We start from the raw sequence: 23,043 nt of genomic DNA on the forward strand, positions 1-23,043 counted from the left end.
TAGATAACTTTAGAAGAATAGGGAATAACTGATTTATTAAATAAATCAATTATCTGGACTATAGTGACAGGATTAAATTTAATTAGTACTGAGAAGAATAAAGGCTAGCATGATTAAACAAATTAATTGTGTACAAAGGATAAAATTAATTAAATATTTAATTTAATTAAGTTTGGATGTCTACACCAACCTTCAGGATACACCAATCCCCTAGATTTTATGGACACCAATCCTTTTACAATCACTGAAGTTAAGGCACCAACCTTCAAGAGACACCAATCCCCTACACTAACCTACAAGGCTACAATCTTGAAGTAATACAATGAAAAATTATGAACCTTCAATAGTTCTACTCTGCTTCTTCAGAAAATTGGTTCACTCTCTTTTAGCTTTGCAACTCTCTCTTCTTCTCAGTCCAGCATTCATCAACAACTAACTATGCTAGCCTTTGTCAACATACATATATTCTACATTCACCTCCATAAGGTCTACCAGAACATAGTTCATCACAGGTCAAAACAAAAACAGTTTGCTTTAATATCATACAACATAATTTATACAACTTTCTATGATGCATTAGAATCATCCATTTAGTTAGTTTGCACTTTGATCTTATCATCTTAGCATAGAGAATTTACCCCAAACTATAACAAAAAAATTGCATTCAACAGTTATCAATCTAAGTCGATTAGTGCAAGTTCCCAGAATACTCTATTAGTGCTTCAAAATGAGTTCTTCAATATATTTGAATCTGGACCATCGCTCTTCTAGACATGACAAAAAATACTTGGTCAATGTTGTCATCATGGCGGTTCAACATGCCACATCACCAAAAATGCAAAAGGTAATTCCCACAATTTGACTAACACTGTGTGTTATACGCTTGTCGCTATACCATGAAAGGCCGACAAGAAACAAATTGAGCTTTGTCGAACAACAAAGTCTCATCAAAATGGCATGTCCATGAGACACATTTTATGTCACATCGAAATAGGGATGACAGTGTGACATTGAGGATCTACAACGGTTGAAAGAAGTCTTACCGAGAGGCAAAGTCACATCAAAATACGAGGGTGTCGGTAAGACTCCAAGGATCTCTCATCGAAATGCTTCATCAAAACTCGAATATCAGAGAGACACTATGGGATGACCAAGACCAAAAAAGGTCTTACCGGAAAGTAAACTTTCATCAAAATGCTTTATTACCATCGCCAGTTTGGCCGAAGTGGGGTCCACCCTCCTAATCAACGGTTATCCTTGCACCACGACCTCCTCCTCTCTGACAGATATTCTCCCCACGAATGAACGCCCACTGTTGTATTTGTCAATGATGAGATTACCCCTTGTGGATGTGTAGAGACCGATGATCAAGACTTGTTGTTGTGCCATGGCCACTTTATTTCTAACAAATATTCTCCTCATAGTTGAATGGCCACTGTTGGATCAGTTAGCGATAGACACAATGTGTTATGCTACACTGGTAGCGTATGCAACTAACACGACATGAGCGATAACACAGTGTGTTATGCTATGCCTGTAATTGCGTGCTACTAACCTAGTGTGTTATGAATGACTACAACTGCAGTTCTTTGAGTCTTCACTATTTGCCCAATGACTTTACCATTCTATTTATTGTCTGTCTTCAACCTACTCACATTCAACTTGTACACATACAATCATATATGCTCACATCTGCCAACCTCGGACAACACCATTATTATCCATCTAACCTTCATTTGGGACATTCATCATCCTACGTCTTTATCCAGTGCATCTTTTATCAATTGTTGACATCAATAACAATCTAATGCCAACAACTTGCATATTTTGCTAGCCTATTTTGGAGCTTGATATGTGTTAGGGTGGCCAACAAGATTCTTCTTGCTAACCATGCTTATAAATCATCTTGTTGGCTCCCTTCCTAGACTTGTTACAATCAACTTGCCCAACTAATTACAAGCTTTATTTGGTCCAAATGGGTATCAAGGATGTCATAGAACCTTTCAAGAAAGGGATTTGTCTCACTACCAAATGGTTGGTGAGATTCATCATAGAAGGAAATTATTTATGGAAAAAATTGGTTAGACTCTGCATTCATACTGCTGCAACAAGAGGCCCTTTAAAGTCAATCAACTAGCAAGATAAAATCCTAATGGCCCCATTTTTAAAAACCCATGGTTCTACCCCTTTTAAGATTATTTGGAGAGCTTGATAAATTCAAAAAACTTGTTTGGTATGACCAGTATCTTAGACATGGCCTAAGTTTTGCAAAGTCTTCCATTTGGTGGAATAGATTAATTCAACTTGAAAGTAAAACCTTGGGGCTTATCCAACATCTTAATGGTAAAAGACTTTTCAAAAAAGGAATTCAAACTTTCAAAGACCTTTGGGACCCCACAAGCATCAATTGGAAACCTTGGTAGCTTCTTAAACTCCAATACAACTTGGCCTTTTTTGATAAACAAAGAATAAAGAGTATTCAATGACTTGTATCTCCACAACTATTTAGTCTCATTTCCATTATTAGTTATGACTAATTTTGTTGTTACTAGAGATGGACTTCTACACATAACCTTTGTTCCTTCCCCCTCAAGACCATTTACAAACAACTTCTACGAACTCTAACTATCTCTCTCTACTCAAACTTAATTTGGGAATGTTGCTTTAGTTGATCTAAATGGATTAAACTCAATAAAAAAAAATGGAAATCAAAGGCCGATGCTCAAGCCCAACTTTTGGCTTGAAGGACCCTTCATGTGAAGCTCCTCATTTGTTGTCATCTCAATTTTATCCATCCCTCACCATCTTGTCTATTATGTTCCCAAACTAGGTCCATTGGACATGTTTTTTGGTATTGCTACCACTCTAAACAATATAATCACTCAAGCATGTATGCAAGTGATCCTTAATCATGTTTGGAGCTTTAGATGCCCTACCTTTTTCTCCAACACTCATTACCCTACTTCTATTGAGCTTTAGCTAATTTTCTCCAACTTGAGTCTCCATATGGTCCTTTTTCCAGTTCTTCACAGGGCCCAATTTTGAGCTTACCAGTACAATCCATAATCTTTGTATTCAACTCCAAAACTTTGAAGACCTTACCATGAACTCTAAGCACCTCGAGAAGAACCTATAACCACCATTTGAATCTCTCCAATTGCTCATGTGATTCTTGCAATGTTCTAGAGCTCAAGCATTAGTTTTTAGGTATTGTTGATTAGTTCATGATATTAATTTAGCTTTTGGATTAGATTGTGTGAGTTTGTTTGCATCAATGTTTCGGATCACACTCGGTGATCCATCATCAGGATGTGAGAAATCTCATGAATGTAGAAATTTGCAGATCCATGAAGCTATAAAAAGAATTAGGGATAGGAAAAGAGAGAGAAGAACATGATGCACACCAACCGAGGAAGAATCCTAGGGGACAAATAAAATAGGAGAAATAGAAAGAGAAAGAAAAAAGAAGACTTAGAAGTGAAAATAGATAGAAAGAAAAGAAAATAGAAGTAGAAGAAAGAACTAAGACAACGTTCTTCTGTCAATGGTCTCCTCCATGAGTTGCCAGGTACGTCATGCATTAACTTCCCCCTACAGTGTATATCTTCTCCACATGATGTTTTGGAGACCTCTCGACCTAGCTCTTCCTCCCACCTCTTGTCTTTGCCTTCCCATGTGTCCATCTCGGGTGGGGTCTCTCCTCATCCACCTAATCATCCCTCCAGCCCTGTCTCTTGCTCTAGCTCCCTTAACTCCGATCCAGTGGATCCTAGTGGCATTCTCTCTACGCCTACCCTTCGACATGTCGTTGTCAGTCCTCTTAGCACTTTGATCCAACCCCCTGACCCCCTTACCAACCAAATCATTCCTTTCGAGCCAAGCTTACTTGTTCAAGATTGGGAGAGTAAGATTGTGGTCAATCTTTCTAGTGCCCCCTTGAGCCCGCCAACTTTCAATTTTTGAAAGAGAGGTCTTGGTTTTGCTTTATCACTGGGGTCATACCCCATGTTTACTTCCTCTTAGAAATTGAAAATATCGTGCGTTTGTTCCCTAATGACATTGCAGAGTAGGTTAGACAAGACTGTGAAGTGGCATTGAGGCATGCCAAACCCCCTAGGAGCAACATTCCTAGGATTGAGTGCTTGGCCTTTAACGATCTCTTGAATAATAATGACTTGGTCATTACGAAGGCCGACAAAGGCATTGCCACAGTGATTATGAATCTTCTTTCTGACATTAATAGTTACAAAGTCTTGTCTCACAACCCTTGTGCTTTTATCTTAAAGAGAGTCAAGGTGGCTATTTCTAGTTCCTCCTTTGATGTTGCCACCAAGAAAAGTCTTTTACCCAACAAGGAGGTAACCCCCACATCTATGGGGCCCCTAAAATTCACAAACCTAGTGTCCCTCTTAGACCCATAGTGGATACCATAAGCTCCCCAACTTACAATTTGGTCGCTTTCCTTTCCAAGCTCATTGCTCCACTTGTGGGCAATTCCGTTTCGTTCATCAAGAACTCCTCCCATTTCATTCAATTTATTAAGGATAAGAAATTGGACAATAATGATCTCCTGGTGAGTTTTGATGTCGTTTCCCTCTTCACTAAGGTGCCCATTTCTGATTCCATAGATATTGTTAGATGCAAATCAAGTGAGGAGATTGCCACCTTGGGAGAGTTATGCCTAAGATCTACCTTTTTCTCTTTCTAAGGTACAATATATGAGCAAGTTGGAGGAGTGGCTATGGGCTCCCCTCTCTCTCCCATCATTGCCAATTTATACATGGAGAACTTTGAAGAGGTTGCCCTACACTCCTTCCCACTCAAACCAAGGTGGTGGAAATGATATGTGGATGACACCAACGTTTGTTGGCCTCATGGTCTTGATAAGTTAAATGAGTTTCTTGCTCACCTTAACAACATTGCCCCATGTATAGACTTCACCATGGAGCTTGAGTCTAGTACCCACCTTCCTTTCCTTGACATTTTGCCGATTAAGAAACCAGATGGCTTCCTTGGTCGTCAGGTGTTTCGAAAAAGCACCCACACAGACCTTTATCTTCATTCCACCTCTTATCACCACCCTAGTCAAAAAAGTAGGGTCCTTAAAACTCTTGCTTTGAGAGCCTATCAGATTTGCGACGAAGAAAACTTAGGTCCTGAGCTCGACCACCTTTGTGATGTGTTTAGATTGAATGGGTACTCGAGCAAGCAAATTTCAAGGGCCCTAAACCAAACTAAGCTTGTCTTCTTGGCCAATACCAAGCGTCCTCAACCTTTGCCCCCTCCCATATCCGCCTTGCCCTATATTGAGGGCATTTCCCAAAAAATCTCTAAGATCCTTCTTAAGAGAGGCTTGCGGTGCTCTTTCAAACCCCTGTCCACCTTGAAGCTCCAAATACCCTCCCTTAAAGACCGGTCAAATGTCTTCTTAGTCTTTGGAGTCTACAAGATCGTTTGCTCTTGTGGTGCTCCCTACATTGGTGAGATGGGAAGATCCTTCAGCACTAGACTGAGAGAGCATAGTGTTGGCATCAGGCATGACCGGGTCCTTAAGTCTGCCCTTGTCGAGCACTCTTCCTCAACCAAACACCACATTTGCTTAGAGAGTGCTCAAATCTTATCTAAGGAGGACAACTTTTACAAGCGTAAGCTTAAGGAAGCCATTGAAATAGGCAACCACCCAACCAACCTCAATCAAGATGAAGGGTGGAGTCTAAGTCCTTCTTGGTAGCCCTTGTTATCCTTCCTTAGAGGTCTACCTGGTCATCCTTGACTTCCCCCCCTCCCCTCTTTTTCCTTTCTGTTGCTTTCACTCTCGTCTCTTTAGCTTGCCCCCCTAATCTTCCTTGTTCCTTGAGCCATCCTTCGCCTCTTGTTATGCATTTGCCTTGTGCTCTTTCCCTCTTTGTTTGTTTCTTCTTGTTCCCTTGGCTTGTCTTCTCTCCCCCTTCCTTGGTGTTGGTTGTGTTGCCCCCTTCTAGGTCGGGTTTGTCCCCCGTTTTCTCCTTTGTGCCTTGTCCTTTGCTTGTTATTTTGTTCTCTTGCGTCTCTTCCCCTTCTTCGGATCTAGTCTCTCTTTGTTTTTTCATTTTTGGTTTAGTGATTTTTTCTTATTTGATTTATTCTTTTGTTTTATTTTATCTTGTTTTATTTTTTGTTATTTTCGTCCTTATGGTCATTATTGTTTCCTTCTTTATCATTATTTTATTTTTTTGTTTTTATTATTATTTTAGTTTGTTATTATTAGTCTTCTTTAATTTCTTTATAGTTTTTCTTGTTTATTTTTACTTTCTTTATCATTATCATCATTATTATCCTTATTTTCCTTATTATTATTTCATTATTGTTAGTGCCTTATTTCCCTTTTCTCTTCATTTTTATTATTATTTTTATTTTCGCTTTTCTTTTGTTATTATTATTTTATTATTTTTTATTATTATTATTCATTATTTTTCTTTATTATTATTATCTTTTTTCTTTTTATTGATAATTATCGTTAGTATTTTTATTTTCCTTCTTCTCTTATTATTATTATTACTATTTTCTTCATTATTTTGTTATTATTTTATCTTTGGTTATTGTTGTTATTATTATTTCTAGGAGTTGTTGTTGTTGTTCTTGTTGTTGTTATTGTCAGTATTATTATTATTATTATTATTATTGTCAGTATTGTCATTACTATTATTATTTTATTTATTTTATTTTTTTATTATTATTATTTTAATTTTCTTTCTTATTATTTTTATCTTTTTCTTTAGTTCTTTCTTCTACTTCTATTTTCTTTTCTTTCCTTCTATTTTCACTTTTAAGTCTTCTCTTTTCTTTCTCTTTCTATTTCTCCTATTTTATTTGTCCCCTAGGATTCTTCCTCGGTTGGTGTGCATCATGTTCTCTCTCTTTTCCCATCCCTATTTCTTTTTATACCTTCATGGATCTGCAACTTTCTACATTGATGAGCTTTCTATCATGATGGATCACAGAGTGTGAAACGTTGATGCAAACAAACTCACACAATCTAATCCAGAATCTAAATTAAGAACTATTCTTTTTATACCTTCATGGATCTGCAACTTTCTACATTGATGAGCTTTCTATCATGATGGATCACAGAGTGTGAAACGTTGATGCAAACAAACTCACACAATCTAATCCAGAATCTAAATTAAGAACTATTCTTTTTATACCTTCATGGATCTGCAACTTTCTACATTGATGAGCTTTCTATCATGATGGATCACAGAGTGTGAAACGTTGATGCAAACAAACTCACACAATCTAATCCAAAATCTAAATTAAGAACTATTATGGATTGTGAAAAGCTAATATCTTTAGTTCATGATATGTTTTAGTTCAACAATTCAAAGAAGACTTTGACCTTGGATTTGTATCGGTGATTGGTTGACATGGTTAAGGCTGCTCATTCTTTCTTTTCAGATTCAAAAAATGAACTTGTTACAACAATTTGCTCCTGCTACTCTAGTTTGTGCTCAAGACATTATGTTGCAAGATCTTATGTGAATACAATTTCCTTTTCATGGCTTGTGTAGTTGCTTTGTTCTAGGAGCCCTCCTCATCGCTCTCCCATGCTATAACTATTCTATTTTTAGTTTTTTTACAGCTGTTCTGGTATTTATTTTTCTCACTTCAATTTTAAAAAAAGAAGAAATGATATTCAAATTGCTCCTTGACAATGATATACCAAAAGAGCAAAATTACCCTACATAAAGGCACAAAACAATTTTAATAATAAAACCCAAATTTCCATTTTTAACTTGAAAAGAAAAACATTTCAAATGTGTAATATGTCCAGCTAGCAAGAACAGTAAAAAAAGAATTGACCATTAAAATTTACAGCTTGAGCACGTCAGACTCTTTTGACTGGCATGCCAGGTCAGCAGCAGACTAAGCCAATTTCAGCTTTTAAGCCCCACAAAAAATCACCACCCCTTAAATTTTATGATACCCATAGTAACTCTGATACCATTTAACAAATTTTTTAAGCCCCGTGTGCAAATCCGTACTGGGACTATATCCCAGCTCAGCCTTAGCAAGCGTAATATTCGCGTGCGTAAATGCCACGTCACCGTTTCCGGGCATGTGGACAAATTTTTTCTTCGCCTTCACCTTCAAAAGCCCCTCCAATAAACTAACCATAGAGGTAACCGACACGGGTCGGGTATTCCCCAGATTAAACACCCTGAGCTTCGCCGGCCCGGTCTTTTTACCGCCGCTACCGGTACTATTACCGGCTGTATCCAGCGCCGCAACGCAGCCTGTAACAATATCGTCAATGTACGTAAAATCTCTGGCAAGTTCCGGAGACGCGCTTTTCACTTTCTGTCTATAGACGGTGACCGGCTTGCCCTGGAGAATATTCCGTGTAAAAGAAAAATAAGCCATGTCAGGGCGTCCCCACGGGCCGTAGACGGTGAAGAACCGGAGACCGGTAATAGACAGTCCATAGATATGATTATACGTGTGGGCAATCTCCTCACCGGCTTTTTTCGTCGCGGCATACAGACTAGCGGGCCGGTCAGTCCGGTCACCTTCGCTGAAGGGAGCCTGTTCATTAAGCCCATAGACGGAGCTGGAGGACGCCCATACGACCGCCGGCTGAGGATTAGCCCCCTTACAGACCTCAAACATATTCACCAGCCCAGCAATGTTACTGTGAACATATGACATTGGATTCTCCAGCGCATAACGTACCCCCGCTTGTGCTGCGAGATGCATGACGTGGCTGAAGGGGATGAGATCGAAGAGTCTCAGGAGCAAATCTCGATCGTTGATGTCGCCCTCAACGATGAAAACCCCGCGGCTCTTTAACAGCGCTTGGCGCGCTCTCTTCAGTGTTGGGTCGTAGTAGTCATTGAAGTTATCCAGGCCGAGGACTCCATCACCACGCTTCTTTAGCGCCAGGGTCACATGGGTGCCCACGAAGCCCGCTGCTCCCGTGACCAGGACCTGGAGCTTGCCGTTTGGAGCTCTTGGCCGGCATGAGTTTCGAACCCGGGTCTCCCACTCAGGTCCCCCCAAATGGTTTTCTCTGCTGTTTCTAAGATTTCTGTCCATGAAACATAGGTAAGATGAAGTCAGAGCAATGAGAAAAAGTGCCCACAAGAAGAGCGTTGTGGAAGATGTAAGCCATCTGTTGAACTGGCGAATGAATGTGATCTTCTCTGGTTTGGATTTGATTGATCCAACCGAGCCCAACAAGCTCTCCTGCAGCAGATTCGAAGGCATTTTCATCGCAGCAAATGATTTATCAGGAACTTTTCGAACATAAAGCTCCTGATAGAGACCGACTGGGTGTGAGTATTTATATAGAAGTTTGATGGGTGGTGAGGATTTTTGTGTGGGTAATTTAAAAAACGCGTTTTGGTTCTGTGCATCGTGACAAGAGGTAGAAGACAGTGAGTAAGATGAAGTTGACCCTGGACAAATTCATTGGATGGAGGAGAAAGTATGAGTGATCTACGATGTGACCTTCGTGCCGCTGGTTTAGAATATACTGAAAATTTTATGATTGGATCCACCTAGCATGAATCAGCAATCTCGTCGTTGCTTCCCATGCCGCGTTTTAGAGAGAAAAGTTATGCCGTATGTACGAACGTACTCATCCTTTGCAAGCCAGGTTGTAATTGTAGGCGGTAGTAACGAAGACAGGTTGTAGTTTTCTATCATTTGTGCTTTTCACTGTGGGTCATTTGATCTGTAATGTCAACTTGGTCCCCTCAATTAGGGGACAAAATTTTATGTTTAAAATTATACCCATTTGGTTAAATTATATATAGATAGAAGATTTTGATGTTTATTAATCTTTTTTAGCGTTTTTTGAGAGGAATCAGAAGGTTAGTCCAGCGATTCGGAGTTTAGTTCTTAGACAAGGCGAGCTCCTCTTATAACCTCTTGAGATACGAATCTAGTTCAGAGAGGCTGTCACCAATTTAGCCAAGGTAGAGTGAAAATCGATCTTAGGACCTACCTCGGAGAATTAAAAGCCCTTTGGATTTAGTTGTGTAATTTTTAATTAATTTTTCATGGTTTATGGCAATGTTTTTTAGGCTTGGTATGTCCAGTCATATGTTATGCTATAGAGCAAATCTATCTAGAGGAAATTTATAATTACTTTTTTTAAGTAAGAGCTATTCATTGAGTGTTGTATATAGCTATATAGTATTGTTTTAGGTTAATACATTTGTGATGTATAAATTATCGATCTTTATTTTACCAAGAACTATAAATTGAGGGGTATCTATCTTACCAATGTACAAATAATTGCTCTTCTTTGACTAATTCTGAATTTATCTAGTCATCCTTTATAGTGTTGGGATAATATATTTAGAATGCATAGATAACAAGTCTTCTTTGGCTAAGTTATGAACTAAGGAGTACATTTCTAGTGTTCAACCAATACATTTAGGATGCGCAAATAATTGGTTTTTTAACTAATACTTATGAATGTGGAGGTATATCTAGTCAATCTTAATGGTGTTGGACCAATATATTTAGGGTGCAGAGGAAATCAATCTTCTTTGACCAAGAGGTGTGAATTGTGAGTTCTCCATTCTATCAAACGTGCCTAGGTCTAATATCTATTCAAATAAATTTTATAACAATTAAAATATAGCTTCATCTCTTATAAAGATGTTATGATCAATGAATAAATATGTACATGCAAGTTAAATAAAGGTCATAGCATGTGAGATAGAAGAGTAAAAAATTAAGTGGGATGTATAGTAACATTAATAATCAAGTTTAAGCGCAAGTGTTTGTATATGTCAATATCAATGATGTACATATATGTGAATGTTAGAAGGAAAAATGTGAACATATGACAAATTGACAAGGATAGGTCATAAGTAAAATAATCATAGAAGAGTCACAAAAATATATTAATTTAAGTAGTAGAAATGAAAAATCTTAAAATGGGAGATAGAGAGAGAGACACACACATAATAGTCACAAATTTGTATTAATTAAAATAGTAGAAATGGTACGGAAAGTGGGAGATATAAAAAAAATAGTAAAAGTAGTACAAATAGATAAGAGACTACAAAGAGAGTACAATCATATAGCACAAGCATATAAGAAAGCACAAAGAGAATTATGAGAGTGGAGTTATTCCTCTTAGAAAAATAATAATATGAATAAATTGATTTTTTGCATCATCCCAATATAATTAGGAAAGGGAAAAGCCCAATTTGCAAGGAAGAATTTAAAATAAATGTTGCCACCTACCATGAATTAGCATATACCCATGGGAAACACATTTCATTGACTACAATGGTCATAAGGAACCAATGATTTTGTGATATTTTTTATAAACAACAAGAATACCATCATTTACAAAATTATTTTCCACAAAGTTAGAAAAAGAAGTTGATTTCGCCTCTACCATTGAAATGAGAGGGGTAGAGGATGAAACTATATTGGTATTAAAAACAAAAGTAAAAGGTGGGACGTTAACTGTAAAATCAAACATGTTATCCCAATTATGAGGTATAATGGAGCATGGAAGGTGTCATTATAACATTAGTCATCATTAAATTAGAAGGGAGAATAAAGGGATGCACTCAAGATGTATACAATTGACATTAGGAATGGGAGCACCCCTTGAATGCGTAGCAATATAAATGGACAAAAAGAACATGAATATCCTCATAAATAGTCGTAAATGTGGAAGATATGGGAGGATTTGTGGAATGTTGTGAGGGATACACAACATCAACGTGTGCAAATAGGTGTGTTTTGGGAGGGAGTGATAAATCAAAAGGATAAGTAATTTGGATTTAGGCTACTAGAAACTATGCATAGTGGAAAATTGTGGTTCATTCTTAGGTCTGGAAGGAATAAGGTGGAAATTATTACTAAGGTTTAGGATGAGGAGATCTTGGGAGTAGTTAACAATAAAGGGAGGGCGGAAGGAGGGGGGTTGGAAAGATAAGTTTTGGTTTAAGCTGAGTCTTTAGGGATTTTAATGGGTTTTAGAGTGTTAAACAAGTCTCACCGAATAAAGGACAAGTTGCACAACTGGTTAGAAACATATTTCAACATGTAAGGACAGATCGATGTAAACTAGGAAAACTAATTTTGAAAGTGTAAACCAAAATGCAAAAATGAAACCAAAACCATAGATATACCTTTTAAAGCACATCACTAGTGATTAGATGCACAAGACAAATTATCAAATGTGCAGAAGTGATAATCAAATGTGCAATTTTGCTCATCAATAATGTAGGTCCTTTGCAGTTTGGCTTGCAGATGCTCAGATTCTACCTTCAAAAGTGCAGTTCTATTGCAAAAGTGAATTTTTGTTGCAAAAGTACTTTTTTTTAAAAAGCATAGTTCTATTGCAAAAGTACAATCTTGTTGCAAAAGCATAGATTTGATACAAAAGTGAAACTTTAATCATCAAATGTGCAACTTTAGTCATCAATTGCTCAACAACATTGCAAATGCACAGTTTTAGACCTCGAAAGTGCAAATTTAAGCCACAAAAGAATAGAACTAGTGATCAAGAGTGCAAATCTCTAAAGAGAACCTACAAATTCAATAAAAACTCACAAAAAAAGATAAATTTGGGATGTGGAGTCGCACTAGGCATGCCAGAATGTATAGCCTAAAATACAACTTGCATAAACCATCAACAAGACATCCCTCCAATCTATGTGAAATCAAACTATACCATGGCGAATATGATCTAAACAAGGGTGCATAAATGAAAGAACATCAAAATGACAAGCATAAAGCAAACACTCCCCTAGAAATCTCCATAGTCCTTGAGTCTCCTTTGAAATATTTGAAATAAGTACCCTCATAAATCTACAAGCACAAAGAGTTAGATAAAAGAAGAGCTCAAGTGATAGTGGTTAAAAGACAAATTGAGAAAAAGATTCAAATTTATAAATTTACAGGGAGATAGATTGGTGGCTCTATTTGAATTTGTCCTAGAAGAGATTGAAGGGTTTGGATTGCGTACGAGAAAATTTACCCAAGTTAGGGAGAGAGTGGGAATCTGGTGAAAGGAATCAAATGGAAAGTGGTGACAACTAAAAGAAGAAGAAGGGAAATTGGCAGAGACTGTAAGAGAGTGGGGAGATGAGTGGGGAAATGGAGGAATTAAATAATAAAATTATTTAATTTCATTAGCAAGGGGAACATTGACTAAAAATTTCATCCATTTATTAGGTTGAAGAGAGAAGAGGTGAATAGTGGGATGAATTAAACAACTTATTCGACTATAGAAGAAAAGTTAGATAATTAAATAATAATTTTTTTATTTTTTTTGATAGGTAATTGGCCGAAGCCTGAATAGCTTTTGACTGGAGCTATGAACCAGTGGGGACACAGTAGGGGTCCCCATCCCCATTACATATCTTTGAATTATTATTATTATTATTATTATTATTATTATTATTATTATTATTATTGTTATTGTTATTGTTATTATTATTATTATTATTATTATTATTATTATTATTATTATTATTATTATTATTATTATTATTATTATTATTAGATTGACCCCAAGACCTTCCCCATCCTATGGAAGGCCAAGAGTCACAACTTAGAATTCCACTTTAGATGTCCCTATTGGGAATTGAACTTGGGTCTCCACAATGAGAACCCAGTGTTTTAACCAATTAAGCTCAACCCCTTGGACAATAATCAAAATTATTTAATGACAAGAGGATAAAGGAATGAAAACAAACATTAATTAATAAATTAAAGGGAGAGTATATAATTAATCAAATAATAAATGTTATTTAATTAACATTAAAAATTTGGAAAAAATAGTAAGGTGATTAAATAATTAAAAAATATTTAATTATTGAAGGAGATTGATGAATAGAATAAGGGTTAATTTTTGGTGTCTACACACACCACACAAACAATGCAAGTACCTATGACATCTATGAGATGATGTAGTGTTGATGGAAGAGTGAGGATGATGATTTGTCATATAAAATTTTGATATTTTTTCGTATTGAGGTGAAATATCAATTTCAATTATAATTTTTTGATGAGTTATAATAACTTAGGGCTATACTTAAATACAAATTTCTAGATGCTCAACTCAAGGTGTTTTGGTGGAAAAGATAATGGGAAAATATCAAATTGTAAGAGCTTTGGTTGCACGAGGGGAAATTTTAGAGTTAAAAATTAAGGGGGAATGATTGTATAATGGTTCAATCTTGCGGGGGAAATCACACCTGAGGTCTATTCAAGAAAGGTAGAAATCATAGGACATGTGGTATAGTCTTTTTTATAACAAGGATAAAATTATTTAAAGTGATGAGTGTAAATTTAGGTTTACTTTATGTGCTTGAAAAGACAAGTTCAACACTATGACACTATATTTATGATAGTACAAAAAAATGTTTTAAAATAAATGAGGAAAAAGGCAAGTTATACACTTTTATCCCTTATAACAACACATAAGTTTGATAGGATTTTCACTTACTCATTTAATGTTGCTTCAATTTAATTTCATGCTTAGGAAAGCCTACACCAATTTATGGTTTTCTTTCAAGGCTTCATTAATTGCTCCCAAATTTAAGCTTTTAAGTGGTCAATTTTGTAAAAATAGAAGGTAAACCATATTAAACTTTATGGCATCTCATGATTTTAATGTTTTTGATTAGGTAAAAACAACTTTTGAGGGGACCTAAAACCCCTTACAAAAGAGAACCAAGGACTGGAACCCAACAAATAAGGTTGCCCAGATAGATAGGCATTAAACACCAGCAGCCCAAACCAACACCAGAAAATAGGATAGAAAGAAACTATCCCCAGGGATCATACACAAACGAGGGTTTTAGCTGGCTCCCTCAACCAGAAGAGTACAAACAACACATTACTTCTTCCCTTTATGGGAGCGAAGGGTCATATCAAAAGCACTTGCAGATTTAGATTTTTTCCTTTTCACCAATATCCACCCTTCTTCCACCTTTGCTGCAGAATCCATCCAAGAAGTCGAGTGCAAAGGACCCGAGAAAGAGCCAGCCAAGCCCAAAGGACCAACAATATCCAAAGAGCCAGCATCATCAACTTCCTCCCCATCAGCAACAAGAAGGACAACCACATTAGAAGAAACACTAGCCTACGACCCACAAGCCCCAACAGCCACCATAGGCCGTGAAGAATCAAAGCCACCCTCCCTAGAGGAAGCCTTCCCATCTGCCAAAGGAACCATAGTAGCAACCGGGCTATCCTGATCAACCACTTGTGAGAAACTTCTCTATGAAGATTTCTTCACAACATAATAATGTTGGGCTAAAGCACCGTTCCACCAAGACATAGAACGTTTCTTAGTAACACCAAGATCACATTTAGCAGCAACATGACCCATTTTAAAGCACTTTCTGCACCTGAAGGGAATCCCTTCATAGTCCAAAGGTTGAATCCAATGGCCCTTAGAAGACATAAGCTTAATCTCTACCGGCAAACCCTTAGACACATCAATGTCCACCAAAATGCGAGCATAGGTAGAATGGCAAATATTAAAAGAATCAATGTCGAACATCAGAAAGTCCCCAAGAGCCCCACCCACTTCCTCCAAAAGAGAATCCACCCAAAGATGAAGTAGGAGGTTAGGGAGCCTAACCAAAATAGGCATCTTGTTGAAAGTTTCAGAAGAGGGATTGAAATCTTTGTGCCAAGGCTTAACTATTAACACAAAACGATCATCCCAGCTGAAGAAATGATCACACAGAATACAATTTCTGTCCTCAACATTCTCAAATTTTTCTATGAAAAAACCTTTAGCCAAAGGGAAGATATGAATTGTACCAGACATGATGGTCTCCCAATGCTTGGATATCCATGCATGAGGTTCTGGAAGGTTGGGCCAAAAACCTCTAAATCTACAAATAATACCATGAGCAGCAAAAACAGAGGTAGCATGATCAATCTCAACCTCAGTATCCTCCTCCTGAGAAATGGCAATGGACCTGCAGACAGGAAAAGGCTTGGCCACAAGAGCAATCTTCTTCTCAACCCTAGCATTAGAGCGGTTACCCCCTAGAGGCAGAGCAGACACAACACCCACAACCAAAGAAGGAAGAGCCAGCGCTGAAGGCAGCGGACGAGCACCCAAAGAGAAAGGAGAAGCCAATGGGGAAGAATCACCTGCAGAGACCTGCAAGCACACCTTAGCCCCCGAACCACCCACAAGCATCAGCATCGCTTTCCCCCCAACCGTTGGACCCGAAGAAGCCCTAACATCCCTATCCACCAATCTCATTCCCCTTGACTGTCAAAGAGGGCGACGAGCGAGTATCTTCCACGGCCACATCAGAAATGGCGGGCACAACCGAGGAAACCCTAGCAGGATCGCAAACACGGGCATCACTATCACTAACACACGACATCTTTTTTTCTAAGCTAAAAGAATGTTGATGTGCATTAGTAGGTCATGATTTTAATGTTGATTTATGTGTTAATATAGATATTTATTATTTAACATACTCTGAATAGAGTGTATTGTGTTGTTTTGATTCAAAGCTAATAAAAAACCTTAAACCTTCAAAACAACTCTTATAATTCAAGTAATTAAAATTAAAGGATAAGTATAATCAATACTAAACATTTAATTTAACCTTTGAGAACAAGAATTAGTATAAAAAAATTTAATAAATAATTTGTCAAATGACATTTCCATCTATTGAGTGATAATAAATACAACATCCTCGAAATTCATGAGATAATAGAAATACAACCTAAGGTTATAGTCATGGAGATAATCTTGAAGAAAATATTTAAAAATAAAAATAAAATAAAAAATTTGCGAGGGTTCATTAGGATGTTAGTATAGTAGAGTGTTTCATCAATTATTCCTAGCCATGTTAATTGAGCAAATCTTGATAATCAACTAATTGGAATGAATGATGAACATTTGAGAAAATCACTTTTAATCATGGGCTTATTCTTGATTTATTATTATGCTTTCTCAATAAATATTTTCCTTGTCCTAATTAGTTGTTTGAAAAAACAAATGTATCCATCTCTCATGTTTGAATTTTGACCCGCTAATCACTCAGATTTACAATCTTAGATTGTAAAAGATAAATGTTTTATTGAATCAAAAGTTGATTAATTTTTGAATTATAAAGATCGCAAACAATTTATTGTCGCAATCTAAGATTCACTGTATGCTTATGGTGTTCCTAATGCCCCCCTTTGATGGTTCCTTGATGGGATTATTTAACCCCTCCTCTTAATACAACTATACAGACTTAATGAATTTATTCTAATAACATTATTTATGTTAGTTTTCACATGAAACCACTTACTATATCATAAATTTTCCGTTTAACACTTTATTTGTATAATAACTAATATAATTCTCATAAAATATTCCACTTAATAAAAGCCAAAACAATAATTTTCAATGTACTAGAAACCCAGGTGAAATTGAAACAACACACTACATGCCAAACATAATTCAAGGTCAAATCTCAACCATTACACCAGACAACTTTCATTCAAATTTTTAAAAAAATTAAACTTTTATTCTAGTGGTCACATGAAGGGCCCATCCCCCTATCTTTTATATAATGCATGCATCCACACAATCGACTTTATCATTAAAACCACCCCTTGTTCCATACGAAGAACACAAAGATACCGTAATCACAATGTCAATCTTATGATCTTCCTCAATGCGCTAAACACATGGGCTCAACTTCATAACTTTTTAACTTAAAAACAAAATGGATGGTCACATGAAGGGCCCACAAACCTAAATAAGGATGACCCTCCATTTGTGGGAAGCACCACTTGCCGTGTGGGGGCACCAAAAGGTCCACATGCTTCTACTTGAATGGCACTCACTTTTTAATTTTCCATGATTTTAGGACCTACTTTTGGATTTAGTTAAGTTGATAATTTATAAATTGTTTTTTTATTGAAGGAAAAAGTTTGTAGTTAAGTATGTTTTTACAATAATGAAGGATTTAGTAGGGAATATATTGTCATTATTGTTTAGATATAAAGATTCAACTTGACATTTGTATACAAAAATATGTACAACTATTCATCATTTAATATTCAAAATATATGGTTGAAATTTAACTTCACATGAAACATGCATCAATCTTAATCATTGTACATATATTAAGATTAAAGGAATCATGGATGGAAGATCCATGAAAGATTATCCAAGTGTGTAGCCTAAAGAACAATTAAATTCAACTTGATATATATTCTTAATATACAATATATGTACAATTCTCATCATTTAATATTCAAAATACATGGTGGGAATCTAGCCCCACGTGAAACATGCATCAATCTTATTCATTGCACATAAAGATATTAAGATTGATGGAGTCATGGATGAAAGATCCATGAAAGATTATCCAACCATAATCACATAGTGGAAGTCAAATGGATATCGATTTGATTCTCATTGATTCATAGCCATATATTGCAATGTGTCGCATGGACTTACAATATGAGGTCATAACCTTCAAAGTAATATGGGCACAACACTGTGTGAATTGTAGAATTCAAATGGACTTTTATCTTCAGAGAATCAAAATTAACTCCGAAGGGCTAACTTAAAATTTGACTACAATCAAATGATCATGAATTATGTTTATATATTGAGTTTAGCCTCAAGAATATTCTTTTCTAGTTGTGAGGAAGTGCAAAGCTCAATGACAAGTATAACATGTAGTTGACCAAATTTGTAAATGGAACATTCTAGAATGAATGTAGTGATGATGGATCAATGAATCTCGATGCACTTCATGTCATAAGCTCTCATATGTCTAATGTATATGAAAATGTGCCTCTTTGTTTCTACATGCTTTAGGGAGGTGCCATAAGCTTCAAATAGTGAAACTAGATATATTATCTTGTTATACCTAGCTATTAATCTAAAAATCTATTATACCTTTGTGTTAATCGAAATTTCCTCAAACTTGAATAAGATGTTAGCTCTTAGGAGACTCGTGTGTTCCCAACTACATAATGAAATGTACAATTGTGAAAAATCGTGATAAGATTTGTGTTGCTTTGATATTGATTGGAATATTATTGAAAACTTGCAAACAAACAAGAAAAGTAAAAGAAAATATTTTTGAGTGATGCAAGATTGCTATTAGACTCTACATTGCTATTACATATAAAAATAATGATATTAGAATGCAATATTATTTCTTTGTCATTACATCAAATAGTTTGAGTTTGTACATATTATACAACAATTTTGTCTAAACACATGATTCAACATGGTTGTCAACATCATATGTAAAATTAAATAATATTAGTGTATATCTTATGTCATATCTTGGGTCAAGATAATAATACAAATCTAATTCTTAACCTTCCACAAACATTTATTGTTTGGTTAACAACACCATCAATCCTAACATTCAATTGGATGTTAAATAACTTTGACTTAAAACTATTTTTTATCCATCGACAATATTCTAAACAAAAACTGATGAAAATAGCTCTTGATCTCCTTATTATAATGAATTATACAAATAATAAATGAAATCCCAGTTTCTATCCTATTATATTAATAGCTATATTACATTCAAATAGTTCTATAGTAACTACAATGACAGATTCACACCAACACCAATGGTAAATCACATCAATATAATGTGGTTGGAGTCCACATCTAATGAAGCTCAAATTCAACCCTTACATGATATCATCCTTTAAAATCAATATGTTTTTCATCCTAAGATTCCCACACTTGAACACAAGTTCTTAAATACATTTTGAAAGGGATTGATTAAGTTTAGATGATGGCCCTAGAAAAAATAAATCTCTTATATCCTCCACAAATAGATAGGTCGACCACAATGCAAACTCGCAACATCAAATTTTAATAATGATCATGGGCAAGAAATATTCCACAAATAATGGTGCCAAAAATAGACTACTAGAAAAAATCCAAAATGGGCTAAAAAGTTAGGATGGAAATAAAAAATTGGTGGAAATATTAAGAATTAGGGATTAGTCATAACACAAGACTCAACAAAAGGATGAGGTGTTGAGGATCAAGCAACGCACATGATAGAATAGAGAAGTTCAACAAATACAATGGTGAAGTACAGGTGACAAATAGAAGGCATGAAAGGGTCAAGAAGTTTGAAACTCTAATAGGAGGAGGGAAGAGTTGACTTGGAAGAAAAAAATAGGAAGGGGTTACAAAAAGAAGATGAAAACATGGAAGAAATGAGAATAGACCTAATATATACTGACTTATATTGACTAGTAAATGTGACATGACAAACCCAGTTTGCTCAAAATTGCCTATCATTGAGAAATTGCAAGTTTGGATATCCCAATGCTTATTAGATTTCTCATGTTGTGTTCTCCATTAGTAGATATTTCCACAAAATAAGGTACTCCTTTGTGCTTCTATTGCTCAACTTCATCTCCCTTAAATCCACGATTGCTTTAGGAATCGAAACTAGTTTGTCATCTTCATCAATTTGAGGTAACTCTTTCAATGGTACAATATATCTTCAAACAAGATACATGTAATATATTATGAATCTTACTTCCCTTGGGAAATTCCTATTGTTATATGGAGCCTAATTGGACTCAGAGGTTAAATTTTTCCCACTTCTATCGATGCATTTTCCCTGGGAAAATTATTTAACGGGGGTTTGGGGGTAGTGCCCCCAAGGCAAGGTCAAGGGGGAGTGCCCCTGGTGCGCTCCCTATCGCGATACAGGGTGGGGTTGAGGGGCAGCGCCCCACGGGCCCCAAACGACTTTTATTATTTTATAAAGGCATCGGGTGTTATTTTTCTATTGTCTGACATGTTGTAACCCTAATTTTGTAATTGACATAAGTCTTGATAAAAGGCTAAGGGTTGGGGTTTTTTCTGTAGAGAATTTTGTAGCATTTTTGTAGCAGTATTGAGTTGCAAGGGATTATTGGTTGTAATCGGTTCTATTTGTTGGATAATAATATTGGACTTTCTATTTGGTAGATGTAGCCTGAGTTTGGGTGAACCACATTAATAATTGTCTCCTCATTGTTATTATTTTTGTGTTTTTCGTTCCTTTGTTTAATCTTTATTTGCATATAATTGATTTTTTCTACGTGCAATTGCTAACAATTCCAACTCATAGAAAACTTGATTAATTCTTATTAGAAATATGTAATGTACAAAGAAAGCTTAAGTTTATAAGATCCACTTGTATACAAAGGATAGTATTTGTATGGCTATAATCTTGCAAACACCATGTCTCCAATCTCAAATGTTCTCTTAGTCCTATGACAATTTGGATATATTTTTAATTGGTTTTGAGCTTGTTGGAGATTAGTATTGAGTAAAATCAAAATATCTTCTATATTTGATCACATCACTTACTCTTGGTAATTTAAGAATGAGATCAGTGAAGCTTCAATATTCATACATGTACAAATCCATGAATTACATCATCTTTATTGACATGTGTTAGGTGGTGTTGTAACAATGTTCCACCAATTAGACCCACTTGTTCCATTTCTTTTGGTGGTCAACAACATAATTTCTTAACACATATCTTTGTGAATCATAGTTGGTGTTAGGGATGACCTCAGTTCCTTCTAAAAGGAAGAGATATTACTAAAATAATCTCATGAAACAACTATCTCTATAACCCACAATGCTCTTGGGTAGTCCATGGAGTTTCATTACTTCCTTTCAAGAAGAACATATCAACCACTTGTGACACTTTAAAATCCATAGAGATCAAATATGAAATATTTTATTATTACGTTGACAAAAATATGCATGCACTACTTACCTTGGAATTCAAGAAGTCCCATGATGAAATCCATCAAGACACTTTTCCATTTCTATTGTAGGATAGGCAAGGGTGATAAAATAATTTCTAGAAATATCTATTCTATTCTTTTAAAATCATGCATTCCTTGATGTGGGTGAGGAAATCATTCTTGAGTCTCTTCTATATGAACTTTGTTCTATTTGTATGTCTTAAAATACCTTGGGCGGCTCATCAAGGGAGTTTCATTAAATACATTCAAAAGTCTTAACTTCATTCTTGATTCTAGCACCAAGAATACTCTTTTTTGTAGAGAATGAGTTCATTATAGATGGCATACCTATCATACAATAGCCAAGCCCTTCCAACACATCAGTTGTGATATATTCTTGGCATAATATGTTATGATTTTAATATTTCAATCCATGAAGATTTAAGACATGGAACACATATTCAACCTATTGGATAACACATCTACAACAATATTCTTCTTACCTTTGACAGATTGAATATAAAAAAAAATATTCTTGGAGTTTTCTCACCCATTTTTACCACTCATTTAGATCCTTTTGTTGAAGAAAATATCTTAGAATACTTTTTTTTTTACCATAAATTGGTCACCCACTAAGTATTGCTTAAATTTCACCAATGTGCACATGATGGCTAACATTTCTTATCATATCTATGGATCACTATCTTTCCACCCTTTTTATATTTAAACTATTGGAAACAATTAAATGCTTGTTTTGCATGAGCATGGCCCAAATCCCTTCTCTTGATGAATCACAATCCAATGTGAAAGGAAGAGTGACATTTAGAATTGTTAATGCAGGACATGAGCTCATTATCCCTTTTAGTTTGTCAATGATTACTATACATCCTCAATCCACACAAAAGCTCCCTTATTTGTTATTTCAATAAAGGGAATAACTCGTTGAGGGAAAATCTTTAAAAAATACCTATACTGGTTGTAAAGGAAAAATAATCCTTGTGGCTATGTCAAGGTCTTCTAAGGAGGCTAAAATTGAAATGATTTGATATTTTCCATGTCCATCTACACTCTTTGTGTTTATGATGTGACCTAAATACAATATCTTCATCATAGCACACTACACTTTTTGACTCTTTGGAAAAAAATATTTGTGCCTCGAAAAGTATGAGAACTCCAATCTTTTGTAGGTGTTTCTCCCATGTTTTACTTTAAATCAAAATTTCATCAAAGAATAAAGAGATGAAATTTATCACTTTATTAAAAACATGAGTCGTACATGACTAAAAAGATGTTGGTGAATTT

General features: G+C 35.7%; 1 protein-coding gene across 1 annotated transcript; it reads right to left on the minus strand.

The window, feature by feature from the left end:
• Nucleotides 1–7,818: 7,818 nt before the first annotated feature.
• Nucleotides 7,819–9,292, minus strand: LOC131063898 (UDP-glucuronate 4-epimerase 1). Its single transcript, XM_057997848.2, has one exon. It carries the CDS (start codon nucleotides 9,247–9,249, stop codon nucleotides 7,948–7,950), a length of 1,302 nt encoding a protein of 433 aa, XP_057853831.2. The 5' UTR covers nucleotides 9,250–9,292; the 3' UTR covers nucleotides 7,819–7,947.
• Between the last annotated feature and the right edge of the window lie 13,751 nt (nucleotides 9,293–23,043).

Source organism: Cryptomeria japonica, chromosome 3, assembly GCF_030272615.1.
Source record: "Cryptomeria japonica chromosome 3, Sugi_1.0, whole genome shotgun sequence".
In the NCBI taxonomy this organism is placed as follows: Eukaryota; Viridiplantae; Streptophyta; class Pinopsida; order Cupressales; family Cupressaceae; genus Cryptomeria; species Cryptomeria japonica.